The sequence below is a fragment of the Dermacentor silvarum genome, chromosome 9, assembly GCF_013339745.2.
Source record: "Dermacentor silvarum isolate Dsil-2018 chromosome 9, BIME_Dsil_1.4, whole genome shotgun sequence".
NCBI lineage: Eukaryota > Metazoa > Arthropoda > Arachnida > Ixodida > Ixodidae > Dermacentor > Dermacentor silvarum.
Genome location: NC_051162.1, coordinates 48,792,136 through 48,811,904, shown reverse-complemented (window position 1 = coordinate 48,811,904; position 19,769 = coordinate 48,792,136). Strand labels below are relative to the sequence as shown.

The 19,769-nt window shown below is 46.7% G+C and overlaps 1 protein-coding gene across 2 annotated transcripts in view; it reads left to right on the top strand.

Annotated features, from left to right (window-relative positions):
* Window positions 1-539: 539 nt before the first annotated feature.
* LOC119465227 (uncharacterized) overlaps window positions 540-19,769 on the top strand; it is a 66,208-nt gene continuing 46,978 nt past the window's right edge. Inside the window, exons 1-2 of one of the 2 annotated variants that reach the window (XM_037726025.2) lie at window positions 540-791; window positions 16,775-16,923. In XM_037726025.2, the coding sequence (XP_037581953.1) occupies window positions 645-791; window positions 16,775-16,923 (296 nt within the window). In that variant the 5' untranslated portion in view covers window positions 540-644. The remainder of the gene's footprint in view (window positions 792-16,774; window positions 16,924-19,769) is intronic. The other variant, XM_049656677.1, reaches the window with a different exon arrangement.

Below are 19,769 nucleotides of genomic sequence, written 5' to 3'. Positions count from 1 at the left end.
ATAACAAACGTGCACAATTCAAACTTTCCGTACATGTTATCAAAGTGTGGTCCTCAGTTCCTCAAACTAGTAAATCTCTACCGTTTTTCGTCATTCATGGAACCGGACAAAATTTAGAAGCGTTTGATAAAACACCACTAAATGAGCCAAAAACCACGTTCTAGCAAATTTTATTTAACCGCTAATCAGCAAGAAATTTTGAAAATTTCCCTTAGCATTGCCATAACAATCCCCCCACACTTTCTCAAAATGTTAACTTCACGAGTGATGTATTTTCTCAGAAAACCGTGAAAATTGGCATAAAGTGTTTTCGAGGGATTCTAACACATTCGCTGTAAAACAAAGGTGCGCACATTGCTCGCTCAGAAAGAAGAAATAGCCTAGCACGTGTTTGTACGTGCCCTTTCTGACCACTGCATGCAAAAGGACAGGGTTCCTATTCATCTAGATTAGGATTACAACCTGTCTGCCACGCTCGCTGCGACGTAGACAGATGACGTTTAGCGAGAGGCGAGGAGGCTAATTAGATCTGAGCCTGGCATGACAATAGCGCGAGGTATATGACCACCGGAAACAGTCCGCATTGAGAGCCGGCAACGTAGATAAGTACATTGTAAGCACACTCGACATTACCACAGGGCAAAATGGTCGACGCTGCTCGAACTCCGCTTTATTTGTTCCTTGTTTTTTATATGATGAATGTGGTTACGGTTCATACTGAAGAAGATAAAAGTGAAGATACAAGCATTGATTCCCATGTCAATTGCACCGACTATCAAGACATCGTCAAGGTAAACTTTGTTTCACCTGTGATAAGGAACGTTGAAACAAATCCGTGCGTATTGTACGTCAAACGAATAGAAGCTTAGAAATGTTGATAATTTGAACACGATAACGGGCAATACAAAGCAGAATTGAAGCAAAACTAATAAATATAGGAATTTTAATAAATGAATTAAAAAAACATCGCTCTTCGCTGCTTCTGGACATCGAAATTGGGCAGCTGGAAGCTCGATGTGTGGACCTTTGAACAATTGTGCGACATTCGCGCTTGGTGATGTTTGTGGCGTTCTGTGCGCCAGGCAGACTCTTAGAGTGCTATGCAGGAAGGCCCGAGTTCGGCGGAACTCAGCATTTCCCCGAGCTCTGGTGGCACCCTCAGATTAATGAAGAAATGGTGCTAAGGCACAAACTTGAACACTCGGCAAGCCTCCAGTTTCACTGGCTGCTCTAGATTCCCGCGTTGGTTATCATCACTTTGGGTTTGTTTCAATGGGCGGTCGACAAAGTAGGAGTCACGTGGTCAAACCATGAGCGCCTTCTTGCATTTGTTTATCGTTCCACCGAGTGGCATTACCTGTGCAAATCAGTTATAAAAAAAGTATTGTAGTTTATTGTTATAACGCCTTCATGTTAGTTTATGAGCATTTCGATGAGTGTAGGGGGCGCACTGAATGTGCTTTAGAAATAATTTTCATTTATTGCATTTCGCGTTGTACGGCGAAAAATCACTGCGGATGCGTCATTATTTCAACCACTTGATTTTAGAAAGCAGCGACAGGTACCTTCTCGCACGCACTTTCCTTCTCACTTGCCCTCGAACTTCACTCTCCCGCAGGGCCTACGCCTTGCACTAATCGCGCGCTTTTCATGTCTACAACCAGTGGGCGCCATGGAAGAGTAAATGCAGGCGCTTGTTGTTTTGTCCGTCTAAGAGTTATTGTGGAATTAACGTCTCGAGACGCGACTACAAAGCTGTCAAGGTGCCGACAGATTGTTTGGAGGAGTACTTTACCCCCCAAAAAATGTCAGTTTCGCCCTATGGGCGAAGCAATGAATGCGATAGCAACACAGCAATGTCATACGAAGTAAGGTGAGCGGCCTTGGTAGCAATATGAATTGTAGTAAACATGAGCTGATTAAGTAATCAGGTGTGCTGCGACGTAAGTAGACCGACATGAAGAGAGACTCGATGACCACGAGAAGGCGCGTGTGAAACGGTGGTGTTTATGAGAAGCGCTTACCGTGGGCAGCGCGTGCGAAGGGACACACCTGTAGTGCTGCACTGCCGATCTGGGCAGCATTGCATGTGTAGCGTGCGTTGGAAAATGTGGCCCGACTATTACTAACTGAATGAACAAGCGTGGTGTGAGCGCGCACAAACAAACATGAATAGATCGCACTGAATGACTGCAGCCAACGACTGTCAAAACGCTGGCAGCGAGCGCAAGGTACGTGCGGTCTATCGCTTCAACGGAAACTGAGCGGCGAATGCACGGCGCATAAAGGTCAGAGCCGTGTGGAGATAAGAGACGGTGCGGTCGAACGAACGACGAGCGCGGTTGTTGGCAGCGTAGAAGTGCGCCCCCCCCCCCCCCCCCCCCCGCTACCTCCGGCGCTGGCTTCCCGCTTCCTTGCTTGCGCGTGGGAGAGATAAGAGACTGTGCGGACGAGCGACGAGCGCGGTTGTTGGCAAAGAAGTGCCCCCCCCCCCTGCTCCCTCCGGCGCTGGCTTTCCGGTTCCTTGCTTGCGCGTGGGAGATTGAGTGCGTTTGCTCTCCGTGATAGCGCGCGTCCCCGCACGCTTCCGCTGGGGCATACGGCGCGCGGCGAAGATTTTATCTATACGGAACCTCACGGCGACGGCGACGCCGACGGCAGAAATCCGGTTGAAGTGTCCATATAATTGCTATCGCAATAAAAAGGCTGGGAGATAGACCAGCAATAGTGCTCTGGAAATGGGCATCAAGGAGTGATTCAACAGCGCACTCTTTTTGGTAGCCTTCACCGTCTGTAGCACAGAAAAGTGCGGAGCCATCGCAGCTTTTGTTTTACGTCCGGGACTTTAAAAAAATTCAGCAATGGGAACATCAACGTATTTGATAGTATTCGCAAAGTGAATGAGCCTTTATTTACTGCTCTTCAAGAGCGCTGGCGCTAATCCTAATGCGCAAGGCACATGCTGGGCATAGGTGACGCCCTAACACTACATGGTTTATTGCAGGCGCTTCAAGCGGCGCAATACAAACTAGTGTGGTTAAAGCGTTGTAGCAAATTGTTCAGTTTTTTCTGGAGCTTCCCTGGGCCTACCGTCAAGGTTTCAAGTTTCAAGTTTATTCATCAACGATGTCAGTTTTAGAAAGACTTGTATGCAAAATTAGTACTACACAGGAAGCCGCAAAGTTAGAAACTGTCATGTGGACTCCAAAACATAAACAAAATGGCGAAAAGAAACGAGATATGGATCAAGCATTGGTTACGGGGATATTACAGACAATTTGAAAAAATAAGGAACAGTGCGAAAACAAAGAAAATATAAAGCTGTTTAGTAAGACAAAAACTTATAAAGACAACTTCTGTAATAAACAAGCAATGTAACTTTACAATACAATAAAAATGGGAGTAATATACCATGTAGTATTATAGATACGTTAATTATTAATATTACAATCACAAAAGTCAGTTGTTAGGATGAAGTGAGTTGTTGCATAAAATATTTCTTAACGTGGTTCTTGAATATATGCTCTATGGGTGATGGTTTAACGGTATATGGAATAGAATTCGACAGTTTGATTGCCGCAAATGTGGTAGTGAACTTACCATAGTTTGTGCGCAAAAGACGATTATCGAGTTCAGAGAACCTAGTAATGTTAGTATTTACAAAAGTTTCAATGACAAAGCCATCGATATGTGCAATATTACGAAATAACTTATATATCACGATTGGTAACCTAAACTGAAAGAGCTGATGAATAGAATAAATGTTTAAACTGCAATAAAGTGGCGTTTCATTGGATAGGAAATGGCTGAAAGTCATAAGACGAAGTGCCTGATTTTGCAGGCGTTGATGTTGGCTGAGGTGTGCGAACTATGCGTTACCCCAGGCTGATACGCAGTAAGATAAATGGCTGTGAATGTGTGCATGATTAAGGGAATGCATATTGTGCGGCTGGAATTATGGGTTTTAATTATGGCGCGTATTCCAAAAAAATCTTATGAACAACCGAATGCGCATGAAGATTGAATTTTAGGTGTCTGTCTAAAACTACGCCAAGACACTTTGTGCTATCAGATATTGGTATTAAGTTGTCGTCAAGACACAGATATAGATTTCGAAATTAGTGTCGGGAAGGAATGAAAAACCATAAAAACCGTTTTTAGCGGATTGAAGCACATGTTCATTCGACACCAGGAAGTTATGTTATGCATATCAGCGTTAACATTTCGCTGTAACTCGTCGACATTATTAGCGCAAGTAAAAATAGTCATTTCCTCTGCATATGATCACTATGATAAAATACAGTCTGTAGTGGTCAGAACGTTAGGTAGGTCGTTGATAAATACTAGAAACAGCAGCGGGCACTACCGTTGATAATGGTTACTTTTCCGGGGACGCCCTAGCTATGATCACTATGATATAAATAAGCCTATTCGCGCTGAAAGGTTCCGATGAAACCACGCCATATAGTGCACCAGCTTCCCCACGCCACACCAAAAACTGCCTTGCTTGATAATAAAGTTATCATCATACTTTATTTTGCTGTAGGTACAAGAAACCATTGCTTAAGCGCAACATCTAGTTCCCATGACCTCATTCCCCACCGGTGTTTTAGATTTCGATGGGATGATGGTCAACGAGATGGCAGTGCCACTACTAGGGATAGTTGGTACTAAGAAATCAAACTTAGTACAGTGAATTCCTTGCCAAACTGAGCGCTCGTGATTGGTAGGCGCTTCGCAATAGCTTGTAGGTCTCGGAAATTAAGCCGGTCTCAGCATTTCATTCTGCCAAAAAGGTTATAATATCTCAGCAAACTTTGGAATAACAATTAAATCCCATAAATACATGCCTCCAAGGATGTGTACTTAAGTGCTATTTTAACTGACGCGAACTATTAGTTGTACTATGTGCACAATTTAATGTGCAGATGCAGTCAACAGCCCATACGAAAGTCCACGCCCTGTTTAGCATAGGCAACAGGCAAATTTCAATGAACATATATTTAGTTTTTCACAAAAATCAAGCAGTATCAGCCATTCAAATAGTGAACAAAACGTCACAGCACGAGACAAAATGAACTTTTGTGAAATTTCTGTGAAGAAATGAACAAAATGAAACATCTGCACAACCGCCTTCGATAATAGCGTCAAAGACGTCAAAAAGCGATAGCCCAAGCTCCGGTTTCCGCTGCCATGATAGTTTAAAGTTCAATTCGGGGACTTTCACCACATACGAGTCAAGCCTGAGTTCGTCTCTCAATCAGAACGATAGGTCACACCCCGAGCGTAGCTTGTAAATCTTGTGCGCGTACACACTACGGTTGGGCCACGCCCAATCTGGTTGCCGAGTAAGCAAAGTGGTGCTGAAAGAGACCAGCAATGTTGACCATCAGATGCCGATGCATCTTAGCACCACTTTCGAAAACACATATAGCGTGGCGGACCGTATCGCTGGTTTCTGTATTTATCGGGCTGCAATGACATCACAACACTAGAGCCTACATCGTAGCCCCGAAGCAAAGAGCTGGACATCTCACTGGAGCTGCTTGCAAGGCGTTGGCCACGGTGGACGACGATGACGAATCAGTGGTCCGGGCCACACGCCATCCTACAGCCGCCCGATTCATGGCCGATCCCCCGTAGTGGATTGTGCCATACATATAGGCACCAAACCAACAGCAACACGTCACAGCTGTCAGTTGCGATGGTCGTGCTGTCATTCCTGATGAACCGGAACAGCAGTGTCGCAAACACTCCCAGCCCTATAAATTGTTGCGCAAAGCTTTGGTGGCGCCAGCGGCCTGCGCCTGAGGTGGCTGAAGTGAGCTGTCGTGGTGCGGCGCTGGTTTGTGATTCGTGTTACGGATTTGTGTTAAGCTCAGGAAGGGTGCGGGAAACGGTGGCTGTCTGCTATGCTGTTCTATTTTTCGCTTTTGTACGTTATGCAAGCCACAAAGCAACTTTTAGTTTTGAGTGTCTCAATACGACGCCTTCACTACCTTATTTATACCTCCGCTACGTTTCGCTGCTTGTCCGTGGCATCTTGCACTTTTCCTCATTACTAAGGTATGTTTCACGCTAGTGATGCCAACCCCTTGCTTTCAAATATCCAACTACCACAGAATTATCCACGCCGTCAGTGCTTACGATCGAGTGCTGGGCTATATACGAGCCCAGTATTAAAGTGGTGAAACAGCAAGCTCGAGTTGGGCTGTCTAAAATGGCTGAGGTGAGGTGAAAATCACTTTTGTACAGCTGCGACGAGAATATCATTTCGCGGCTATGTAAATTGTAATACGTCGTGAGTTCATCGCACTTTCAGCCATATGAAACGAAGAGATTCAGCAAGTGCCCAAGGGCATCCACAGAAAGCATACCCCCCCCCCCCCCCCCCTTCTCACAGAAACGGCTGCTCACCGCTAAGATCCCTGATGTTGTCAAGGCCTTCGATGACAACCTCGAAGACGCTACCGAGAAGCGAGAGCCAAGGGGGGCCCCTAAAACCGTCCGAGCATGTTAATTGTAAATACCACCGTGTGTGTCACCGACCCGACAGTGGCCACTGCACCCTCTCCACGGCACTGCAGGTGCTTGACTCACGCCCTTTTACTGTGTTTCTTAACTTCTATCACGGCCTTTCCCCACTCTAGTCATTTACTACTGCACAATAAACCAGTCTCGAAACAGACCGCAAGGAGTGAACTTCTTTCTTCGTGGCTCCTGCGCGCATGGCCGACGCCATCCAGCGAAGTTAACGCGCAGCATAAGTTTGCAGTCATTCAAAGGCGACAGTAATTAGATTCAGCCCATCGGCCCATCACACATGTGCTTGGTCCGCTACGCCGCCGCACTGGTCCGACCTGCTCTGGCCGCCTGCAACGGGAGCGATTCTTTGCAGAGAGTTTCGTGCAATCAGGTTAATCTGGGTACTTATTGCTGCAGAATCTTGTTGACATACATGGCTTTATCATGGCATCTTAGTGTATGCTGCTTTCGCACGTTCCACGCTATCTTCGTTCACTGACTCTCATCCAGCAAACGCGCTTAAAACTCGGGTGAGCGAAAAATTCGGGGCATCCTCCATAGCTCCCTTAGAATGGTGGCATCTGCGTCGTTTCAATGGCCACAGCCGACAACACTGTAGCAGACGAAGATGACGTTGTCTGCAGCTCATATAAACAAAACGCCCAGAAGTACTTCCTCTAAAACTGTTCTTAAAAGCAAATACCAGCCAATTTAAAGATCGAGACTATTAGCGAATACGGCCGGTGAGTGCTATATGGTACTTATGAACGAAACCTTTGTGAACGGGCGCCCAATTTCTGAGAGTATGGCGCCTGTTATTGCGATGACATTATAGGCGGAATTCACCAACTTTGTCTCTTCAGGGGGAAAATACGGTTTGATCACGAGTGCAGCACAGTCTAACACGGTGCCTCAAAGCGCTAGCTATGACAAGGCAAGAATGTGAGTACAGAAAACGCGACGTGTCTTCAGCGTACGCGAGCACGTCACGGTGTGCGCGAAGTGACATGTTTGTAAGAGATACGAGGTATAGGAACGTCACTTTCACAAATGAGTGTGTGTGTGTGTGTGTGTGTGTGTGTGTGTGTGTGTGTGTGTGTGTGTGTGTGTGTGTGTGTGTGTGTGTGCGTGCGTGCGTGCGTGCGTGCGTGCGTGCGTGCGTGCGTGCGTGCGTGCGTGCGTGCGTGCGTGCGTGCGTGCGTGCGTGCGTGCGTGCGTGCGTGCGTGCGTGCGTGCGCGCGCGTGTGTAAGGTCACTCGTGACGCTCGCGCACGCATCTGCTGAATCGTCACATTCATGAAATGCCACAGAATTTGTTTATCAGAGCAGCACACAACGTCATCTTCGTCTGCTACAGCGTTGTCTGCTGTGTCTAGTGTAGTTATTTTTATAATTTTTGAAAGCGAACCTTTATTTGCCTTTTTCTGCGCTTTAGGGGTTATCTTTCATCTCACCACTATGGAGTCCGCAGGTGCACACTGCCGTCATATAGTCGTGTATCGTCTTATACAGTGCCCGAATGTGTGTATGGAGGAAGTATTACAGGATGTGTGTCATGTGATATTTTTGTGAAAAAGGATGTGTATCACATATACTGCATCCTTTCCGCACCCGTAATCCTCACAAAGGTTGAAGCAGACACAGTCGACTGCCGAGCTCGAATAAAGTTTGTGTGCTAGTTGTGTACTTAGTGCACTGACCTGGTTTATGACGTATGCGCCACTCACCACGCCAACACCACCTAGATAGCACAAGGCCTACGCACTCCGATTCATGACGTCATGCTGCGTGGCCCGAAATTTCCATTTCCAAGGCTGGCGTGACGAAAGCAGTGACGTCAAAATCACTGTTGCTTACGCGGGAACATCCCAATTAGATTCTATGGCAGTCGGGCCAGGTAGCACGACGTCATGGATTGGAGTGCGTAGGTCTTGTGCTATCTTGGTGGTTTTGACAACCCCACCTAATGCGGTAAAACCGTCAGCAGGACCATACAGCGTGCACCCTTTCCGCACGCTTAGCTCCCGTGAATGTCTAATCAGCCAGTGTCGACCATGGCTTTCGACTAAAGGGTGTCCGCTAGATCTGCTATTAATTCACTCATGTGACTTAAGCCACATGGGCGCAGTAGGGAGTGATATAAATGCACAGAAATCAACAGCACGGAATCTTCTGTCAGTAGCAACAGCAGTTGCGTTTCGCAAATAACTTTAAAAAAAAAGGCACTGTGAATTACTAACTCGCCAGAAAGAGGCATTTCACGTCACCAGGTATATATGAAAGAGATTGCAGAAAATCCTTTCTCTCTGCTATAAATTCTGCCCTCTTGGGAGACCCAAATAGCTGCGGAAGAAAACGAAAAGCAACGACCTGAAACTACCTATATGCCGTATTGTATATGTAAAAAGACCTGCACATGGCAGGAACGCACGTGTTGTATTTCAACACATCATTCGCCAACACTAAGAATGCTTTGCCTACATGGACAGACATCATAGATGTGTCTTGCGTGCTCTTTTTTTTTTCGGGGGGGGGGGGGGGGGGCAGGTTAGTAGGGTTGTTACTCAGCCGCTGCAGACAACGACTGCACGTGATGTCACCCTGCGAACCCTCTATATAAGCCCCCGAGGACGAGAAGGCCGCCTTCCACAAAGATAGGTCCACCTATTTAAACTTTGGCTAGCCTTCCTGGGGCCCTTCGTCTCTGCTTATGCAACTTCTAAAGCACACAAGGCCATGAAAAATTTTCGGTTGCGTTTTTACTGCAAAAGCTGTAATTAGTACCCAAACGTTAAACTTTGGCTACGTGTTGCCTATAAAATTCCCCTTTGTTTCGTCTAATATAATAAAAGGTGCCTTGTTTAGTTAAGCGAGGAAGCAGGAGAAATCCGATGCGAACGTCATATGAAGCAGGAAAATAGAAAAGATGGTTTAGCAATTGTTTCAGTGCCTCTGAATAAGCAAAATTCCTGAAAATTTTCTCACACATTGCACTTACCATTACCTTCATTTGAACTAAATATAGACGTGGTGTTATGCACAAAGTCTGTAGGTTAGACCTGATGCTATATTGACTATACAGACCTACAGTTACATCGGGACATTAGCAAGCACAGCTAATGGCGGCTGTATCCAATCTTCTAACACCTGATTGGGGTTATTTTGCAATACCTGTATTTAATCCAGAAGTATTCGGAAGTATTCAATTTCGCACAAATATTTGCCCTAGCGTGCCACTCATTTCCGCTAAATTTGATTTCGGTGGAATTGATAGTTCTGCCATGGCAACGGGCTAAATTCTGCGCCACTCGTGTGGCACAATAATCACGCTCGATAACGCTTGAATGCGTAATTTATTGCAAATTCCATAATTAGCCCACGCGAATTCAACTTTATCAAGTTGTTGTTATTACATGGCCCTTACTGTCACCAAACATAAAGAAGCTGCATTGTTTAGTTCACCTTGGGCACCAGCCGAATATCAAATCAGGCATAAAAAGGAAAAGAAGAAAAGGGTCCCTATTTACGGCATCAAAGTTAAAATTCGGCAACGCATTGAACTTATCATATCCCCTTTTTCAAAAAAAATAGAAACTTGGTGTAACAGAAAGTCTTCTCTGCAGAATGGCAATGCATAGCTGCAAGCGGCCGAGTGACATTTTCGAACCGTTGATTAACAACTTTTTTTTGTAGAGGCTATATTTCATCCACATGCATTTAACTTTGCACACAAACTCGTGGTAGCGTTTCCCGCAAGTTCTGAGTATTTCATTGAGGTGGTAGTTACACTTACACCCAGAGGGGGCATCAGACTACATTTGGCGTCGCTAGTAAAACACACTCATTACGCTCTGGAGCGCTTGCAAATGTAATTTATTTTGAACGCCGTAACCAACCCACGCACTTCGAACTTTGCCGATACATTAAAAATAACTTGCCCTTTATTTTCACCAAATATATGCAAGGTGCATTGCCTAGTTCAGCGATGACATCGTCGGAGAAACTAACTACAACCATCACATCACGCATGAAAATAACTGAAAACAGCTGCGTTCAGTAATTATTTGCAACGCTTGTAATTAAAACAGAAACGTGAAATTTTCGCCGCCTCTTACACTCAACATTTCCCCTATCTTCACAACTGGAAGCTCCTGTCATGTGCAGTTATTTCACAAATTTGGGAAACATTGCGAAAAACGCAATGCGCAAAACCCGTAGAAATAAGGAAACATTCAGTTTTTCCCCATTTTTTCCTGTCTTATCTTTTCTCCTTTCAGCCGCTTTAACATAGAAGCTACCTGAACAAGTCAATACGCAGTTCATTTTCTAGGTAGGCACATTCGGTTGTGGTGAGAGCCAGAAACGGGCTATTTACACAACCATCACCGGCTTTATTTTTGTGCAAGACGCTTCGATTGTTTCCGTCAGCCTGCCTTTAGAGCCGTCATAGCACCCGAGTGCTGTGAAACTGCTTCTTGCGCACGCCCCTACAGCAGCGGTCAGCAAGATGTCCACCATCCGATAAAGCAGTGACTGCTGCTGACTGTGTTCCCTCAAGCAATCTTTCAAACAACGGCCCGCTTGACCAATATAGCACCTGCCACATGACAGGGGAGTCATATACACCTCAGCCACGTGGTAGTTAACAAAGCGTGTGGCGTGCTTTTTTTACGCAAGCTTCTGCACTTTGCGCTACATTCACTATATGGCACATTCTTGATAGTTTTCGTGGCACTGTGAGTATAATCGAAACGGCCACTGTTTCCTTCTGCCTTTTCGAGGTGGTGCGACGGCTTTGCATGTATGGCACCAGCAAGGGATGTACCTGGTGCCGTTTTTCATAGCGGCCAGTGGCCTGTCAGGGTTGCTTCAGCTCATAAAGTACGCTCTCAGCTTCATACACTATCGTGCGTTATGGAATCCCAGCGTCATGCAGTCGACTAACCTGGTGCTGTACACTACAGGCTACCAGGTGGATACAGGATTTCAGGAGGACCCGATGAAACAGGTCGCCAAGATGTGCACTGCGGTCGCTGACCTCTTAGGCCGCCTTGCCGAACAGTCAGATAGTTCTTCAGCCGAACCGCAACTCGGAGCACACGTTTAGCTGCCGCAATACACGGGCAAGGATGACCTGCAATCAGTGTCCGACTTCCTCGATAAGCTGGAGTCGTACACCAAAGCGACTGGCGCTTCGGAAGTGCATGCCTCGGCCTAACTCTTGCCTTGTCAGAAAAAGACGGACGTTGGTGGAGCGTTCAGACCTCAGACCCCTTTTCCAACGCGGGAAATATTCGTGGCGCCCGTCCCAAAAAAAGTTCCTGCCAGTTGAATACTAGCTCCGAGTCCGGGGTGAGCTTCGTTTGCGAACGGAGCACCCAGACAAAAGCTTGCTCGAGTACGTCGGAATAATCCAGAAGCTTTATCGCCGAGCACCACCATATGTGGCTCAGGTTTACAGAGTTGTTTGGGCCTTTCGACAGTCACCCCAGGTTTGAACCATTTTAGTATGGGCGCTGATTAGATACCCTCGAGCAAATTATGCGATTAGCACGCACGATTCAAGGCGCCCTGCTTGCCGAAAACACCTATGCATGTACCTGTCAGGTTTTTTTTTCCGAGAGGCTCCTATTCAGCTGAGTCAAAGTCTCGGTGCATTGAATGACAACGAGACCGCTTGTTATAAAGAAGACGCGGTGAAATTATGTGAAGACAACGGGAAAATGGTATTGGTACACAGGAATTACCAAGAAAAGCGGTAAGTTCACCTACTTAGAGCAGCTGCGCGTGTTAAACTATTGAGAAAAAGAAATCAATGTCCACATGGAAACCAAAAGTTCATTACAGAATTCCATACACCAAGACGCGGTGGACATGGAGGCGACGCGGAATGAACGGGGAAGATGGCTCATCGAACATATGTTGCATGTCTTTGGCGTGATGACTGTAGCGATGGCGGTGGCGCAGGTTTCCTTGTCGCTCCTGCAGCGAACACCGCAAAGTGTTCAAGTCACTTCGAGACACTTTGAAGCCCGGAAGAAGAGTTGTCCGTGCTCCGGTTGGGGTCACGGAGCTAGGGCCCTAGCCTAACGGCTCTCCCCAGTTACCGGTGGATGTCGACTTTCGTGGCAGACGTACGAGCAGCCCGGCGTGTTCCAATTCTTCTCAACTGTCTTGCCATTCTTTATCCGTGATCCCCCAATCAAAATTCACGAGAGTGTCTTCATTGGCTCCGCTTTTCACTATTTTTCGTGTTTCTGACCCGCGGGCACGAGGTGCAACAGGCGGCTCGTCATCGTTGTCCTCTTCTTCGGCTCTGCCCTGCTCCAGGTTATTCAACTGTGTTGATAGTTGCAGTTGTACGCACAACACAACAACCACTGTGCATAAGTTTTCCTGCGCACTATTCTCCCCACAGTACCCCCGGCCGCAACCAAATTGTACCCTAGGACGGTCGTTGGTTTGGTGAGCTTCGCCCTCATCGCGCGACGAGACGAGCGACGTTGCTGCGGCGGCCTGTTCCTCATGCGTACTGGACCCCTTACCCTGCGGGCAATGGTTGCGTGTGTCTGACATTATGACTGAGGTGGTCCAAGCAAAGGCAGGGTGAATGCCCTTCGCTCCATGCTGGAGCACACCGGCAGGACCCCGATTGTGGTTCGGCCTGGCAAAGACCTTCTATTTCCGAAGACGGAAGGCCCTCTTGTATCTGGTTTCAATCCGGAACGCTTCCGCAGTTAGACGCCAAAGTCCTAGGAGCAGATAATTTTTAATAGCGAAGCTGTTTAAGCCAGCCGTAATTTGTGCGTGTGCCACGATATTATCATCATCAGCATTGGCTCGAGTGTCGTCGTCTTCTTCTTCTGCAGTTTAATCCAGCCGTTATTTGTGCGTGTGGCACGAAACTGTCGGGCCGTAGCCATGGCTAACAGGCGACGCCACACAGACACGGCTCCGCCGAGCTCCCGCCAACTGCGCGCTACTGCGCATGTGCCGTCACGTCATCCCGGTGCGTCTGCGCTCGGCGCCCGAGAGAAATAAATAAATAACTAAATAAAACAAAATGAACGTTTTTCGCAAGGCAGGATATAAACCGGGGTACCCACGGTCCGAAGGCGGGCGCCATAAATACTGCGCTAAACATCCACGCTTGCAGAACGTGCATTTATTGGAACCATGTGGTTGCATTGTACTGACGATTGCAACACAACTTTCTTTGGGAGAGTGAAAGAGAAAATGAAAGCGATATAGAGAGAAAGAAGGGGAGAGAGACAGAGAAAGAAAGATAACCTAGCTACAACCAAGAGACGCAATCAATCGGCCAGCTTCGCTGTGTCTTGAGCTTTGCGCGGCATAGTGCAAGCTTTCGCCTTTTTTTAGCAGTGTAGCGAGGCAGGATATGGATGGCGGCAACGCTACTGCCAAAGCGCAGCTGATATCAAGCAGAAAAAAAAACAGTGAAGACTGTTAGGCGGTATTTATTCCCACAGTAGGTCGCACTACTCGTGTTCCGATGATAGAACACAAAATAAGCGTGAAGGCAGTTGGAATGATTGTGCCTGCTCTATCCTGATTGTTGCTGCAGAACTACTGCAGGAATTTGTAGGAGTTCTGCGGCCAGTTGCATTTATAAGCCACACTCTGACTCGTTCCGAACGCAGTTTTTCTGTAACCGAAGAGTGCAAGGCTATAACGCTCGTCCTGAAGACGTTTGACATATATTAAAGTGGTACAGGCTTTGTTATACAAACCAATCACCAGGCTTTGCCTTAGTTTAAATGCCTCAAACCTTCATTAGGAAGGCTCACACGATTGGCTCTGACATTGCAGCACAATGACTACACCATTGAGTAACACAAGGGCTGTACGATGATCGTCGCTGACGCGCTTTCTCATGCACCGCTTTCATGAAGCACCATTTTCTATGAAAGCCGTAGTAGGATCTCAGCAAATTGTGATGGGGCCGTTTTCCTGGAGCCCGCACCGTAATCAGGTCTTGTTAGTAGTTGCATACCACCTTATTAAATTGGTGGAACTGTTTCACTTGCGCAGGTTGACATCACAGAAAGTCTGAGAAGTCTTTCTCGAAGCATTGTCTCTATTTGACTTCCCAGTGCAGCTGATCACTGACAACGCGACGTACTTCTTCAGCCCGGTCTTCACAGAGTGCTGCAAAAGTACCAGATTCGGCCAGCTAATGCGCCTGCGTACCATCCTGAGACCACAATCATGAAAAGGGTGAACCGTAATCTGAAGTTGATGCTTCCCGCGTACAAAGCTCAGCACAAGGACTCGGATTTGAAAGTTCCGGGGAAGGCTTTTGCTACCAAAACAACTGTTGCCTGCTTCACTGACTTTCCCGGCAGGCACTTGAACTTACGAAAAGAGTTGCATTTTTCACGGGATAACCTCCTTAAGTTCTGTAACACAAATCTTCTGGAAGATTTGCATGTGACCTCCAGAGGCGTTTGAGGGACGCCATCCAGCATCGTACATGCCAGCACAGCACGGTACTGGAAGTGAGTGCGGTGCTCTCAAACATGGGCTCGGGCCAGTTTCCTTTACGACCAAGACTCATGGATCCGGCTAATTTGCTTCGAGCTTGAAAACATTGCGACGCATCGTCCCTACACGGGCCGTCCTTTATGATCGGCACGATTCTACTCCTAGCCGCTGGACAGACCCTATCCGAGAGACAGAGAAGTTTCCTATGCCACACTGCCAAAGAAGATAATGCCTCCTGAGTGTACCACACGCTGCTGAACGTCTCGCGTTCTGCTAACGACGAAGGCATTTCTTCGCTCATGGAGGGCAACAAGGCTTCGAAAGATTTATAGTGATAGGCGTGACTTTTAGAGCGCAGCTCTCGGGCGCTCGTTCCTGCGCTGATGTGACGCTCGATGTGACGCTCCCTTGCCAGAGTAGCGCGCATCGTATGTATTGAAACAAAGCGCTGCATTAGCGAAGGACGGTCTGCTGCAGCAGCTGTGAATGGCGCCCACGCGTTACCCACTCTCACGATCTCTCTGTTAGGGAGGTAGTCGCACGAAATTTCGCTCCCTTTGCTATGTGCCACACGAGACAGATTGTTTGCGCCAGCTACGCTTCTCGCAACGTTCCCCTCCTAATATAAACCGTGTGCCTATATAATCCTAATACAAAATATTGACACGCGAAATGAAAACCCATAGAGAGCGGCACTCAAATTTCGCATTAGGGAGTATCATAACTGATGAGTGAATTTTTCGGGCCCGCGTTGCGTGTAGCACTTCTTTCAATATGCCGCAACAGTGCGATCCGAAGTGGTTGGCCAGGCCTATGACGAGACTTAGGTCCGTATTCACAAACAGCACTTACCTTTACCTTTTGACTTAAGTAGCCGGTCGTTGCTTAACGCGTTTCATGGACCAATCTTGTACTTAAGGTAAACTTTAATCGACACTTCAGTGTCGGAAAGTAAAGTACAGCCATTGGCAACTTTAAGTGCGACTTTCGCTACTCTCACCCAGCAAGCAAGATGACCGACTGCTACGGAAGCCTCGCCGACTTTGCCGATTTTGCCGGATGTGTGCACGATATTACGGAGGACGGACGAATGCAGCGTCCCTTCTCTTGTTCTCGACCACGCTGTGATGGCGCGAAACGAGCTCCAGGAGCACGGCGCGTTCTTTCTTCGGAAAAGTTTGTTCTATTTTTCCATCGTCTGCCCGGGTTGAAAACGCACAACACACACACACTCTCTACGCAAAAACACCACACGTTTTCAGCAACAAAACCAAGAAAGTCGGGGTGGCGGCACACACAAACGCAGTGGCTGCGAGAACCAATGTGAACTTGTGCCCAGACGAGTTTGGGTGAAGCGCTAAAACCAAATAGTTATTTGTATTTTACTCAGCAGAATGCGCGTGCAAGCATTGCAAAATTTATATCCGCATTACTCTGCAGCAAAAAAATTTACAATTGGGCCGATCGTACACGTAAATTATTTACTTATCCTCGACACCAAACGACATACTTGACCCGAAAAGTGTTACTTTCGAAAGTGATACTTAAGTACTCTCCTGAAACTTTCCTAACATTTGTACTTTTCCCGCACTTATTGACGCCTTACCTAAGTTCCGTTTGGGAATACGCGCCTTACCTTGCTTTACTTTGCATTTCTGACGTCATCTGTTCTTTGCAATGCAAAGACATTTCTCAACAGTGCTGTCCTATTGGTTAAGTGCTAAGCATCTCAATTTTATTTCAGGCATTCAACATGTCTAATATACTTTGGATTCTTGGCTTCAACTTTCATAGCAATCATAGCGCAACAAGATCATGTATTTTCTTGAACGTATCGAACCTCAGTCCTGCGGAAATGAATTACTCGAGTAACTTTATAAAGAATGGCTCAAGGTAAGCGCTGTAACCCGTCATTATTCAAACGCCCGTGAACTATTCCCACTCCCGGAAAGCGTAACGTTTTTTTTTACTTCTACGCCAAAATAATTTCAGAAATGGGCTATCAATGACGAGCTTTTCAAAACACCATATGGTTCGACTGCTCGAAATTCAACATCGTAAATAAATACACATTTCTCTGATGTGAATACTTTGTTACTGCATTTAGAGTTGCTGTTGAAAACCATAACTGGTTATCGTAATAGGTGTTTTCAGTAGCTCAGCTGGAAGACAAATTTTGTTTATTAAGTTATATATAGTGTTACTGGTTCTCCAAGAACAAGATATGAATACTTAGACCTGTACCTTACAGAGTGCAAGCCCCATCAAGCCGAATCTTCGAGCCTTTAGCCTCTAACCTAGACATCTGTAACTCGATGCCAAATAAAGGTGGTTTCACTTGATTTGAGTTTGAGTTAGTTAAGAATTCGTCCAATGTAAATTCAGCAGTGATTAGGGGTAATTGCGAGAGAATTGCATGAGCATTACATCACACCTCTTTGAGGTCCAGGATTCATTACCTATACCGCGTTCATCTAATTGCAAAGTGTTGTTCCGGAGCTCACCCCACACACGTCCTAGCTCTTCCAGGAACGAATTGCAACTGACGACAGTTCGGAGCAGACCGCCGTAAGTTGCGCCAATATATATCCCGTCCTATCTCTACCTCTACAACGCGGCCGGCTTCCTACACCTCACACCACACATGCACTTTTTTTTACTTTTACATTTTTAACGCTCCCAAATTAAAAATTTCCTTCGATGTATCAATCTTCATATCGCATTCAGGCATTGAGCAAAGATTTGGCGGTTTCATCCAGAAGGGGATGTACTGACAACAATACCAAAATTTAGCATTGCGCTCGAACTCCTTAGACGGCGTTTCAACTATATGAAGGTGCGAAATAATGGCGTGTCGCATCATGTAAGGCAACTCCGGCTGGGCAGAATGAACAGTACCCTGGCAGCTACCAGGTGTCTCACGACGCTGGCGTAATGAGAAGCATTGCAAGTGCAGGTTCGTGACATTTCAAAGTGCACACTGAGTCTACAAACCGTCACCAAGCCATGTCGACTTCAGATACTGCAATAATGCTTTCTCTGCCATAAACGCGCAAGGGCCATGGTCTAAAGATCTTCATTTCCGAAAATGGTCTTTATTCCAGCCGGTTTTAATGCTGTCCGGAGAGGTTCACGCTAGACGTCGTACCTGGGACAGAGACACAAGCTGTGTTCCATAGTTTGTCTTGTTCCAGAAAAGTCACACACGGTTGTATCCCATATTACGATGCGGAAAAAGTATGCCTTTGTAGATGCCACATCCGGAGCCAGACGCGCCACAACAACGTCGCCACCGAGCGGGGAACTAGTGATGGTGCCTTGCAGCTTTAGGGATGGATCAAGTGTATAAAGATGACACATCGCGAGGTTGGGAAAAGGCCATTATTCGTGCGCCATAGCTTCAGTCACGAAAATGTTTTCTGGGAACGTCAGTTCTGGATAAGGGGATTCAACTGGTCGGCCTTCTACATAGACGGACGGGGCGGCATCGTCGGCGAGGTCATTACCAGCAACAGCCAGTATGTCCAGGCAGCCACTAAAATATAATTCCAGGCGCTCTAGGGATAGCTTGATGGTGGTCATCTCGTATATGTCATATACCAGCTGTTCATGAGTCTGTTATACAGGGCAAAATGCAAACTCTGAAGTGCATCCTTAGAGTCGCAAAATAGAACCGGTTTCTGGGGTGCCTCTTGCAGCAGGTATTTTACAGCAGCACGCAGGGCAACAAGCTCTGCCGCCGTTGATGTTGTCACGTGTCAATTTGATTATAGTTTTCGTAGCCAGAATGACAACGGCACCCAAACAGCTGGTAGATGATACCTAACCATCAGTACATATGTGTATTCGGTCCCCTTACGTCTCATTTATGAGTAGCATCGTCATCTGTTTCAGTGCCATTTTGGGTGATTGGCCTTATTAACACCCGGAATATATAGGCCCACCTGAGGCCGTTAAGGACGCCACGAGGAAAAATAAAGCCTTGCTGCTGGTGTGTACCCTGATTGGATGCAATCTTGACGGGTGATGATAATCTGGGAAAACGTTGCACGAGGTCTCAACGACAGCAAGAACGTCAAGTAGTTCTCGGGAACGCGAGAAGATGAGAACATGCACCTTGAGACAATCAACAGAAACGCATGTTTGGATGGCATTGTCATTGCACAGCACGATTGTGTTGAAGTGCAGCGAAGAAGTTTTAAACACGTGCACCACTGCTTAGCCTTGTACTCCAATGAACGTACTTGACTTTAACATACTGGGCAACACTGGAGCAACATTGGAAGGCTATAAATAGAGCTCTGTACAACTGAAGCATGGAACGTACAGGTGTGGGTCATGTATTTCCGCACATCAATCTCAGTACATGGGAAATCGACGATAGTTTTTTTTTTCGTCAGGTACGCGCAATGAGAGCTCCACGAAAGATTTCGGTCGACTATTGCACCCAAAAATTGGTGGGCCTTTCCGTAGTTTATAGCGTGTTCATTGTTGGAAATTGGGTATGGCGTCACAGGTTTACGCGTGGCGGCAATCAACGCACATTTCGCAGTCGGATACACCCAATCTTTGTGCTTGAAAATAGGCTTATGCCAAGGTTGCAGCCTGCTGCAACCTAGCGCTCACCTGGAGGCGAGTAGCCGCAGGAATCAAAAGGCAAATGTCATTGGCGTATATCGAGAGCTAGACTGTTCTTGCTAAAACATCAGCTAGTCCAATGAGTGCCGCACTGAACAAAG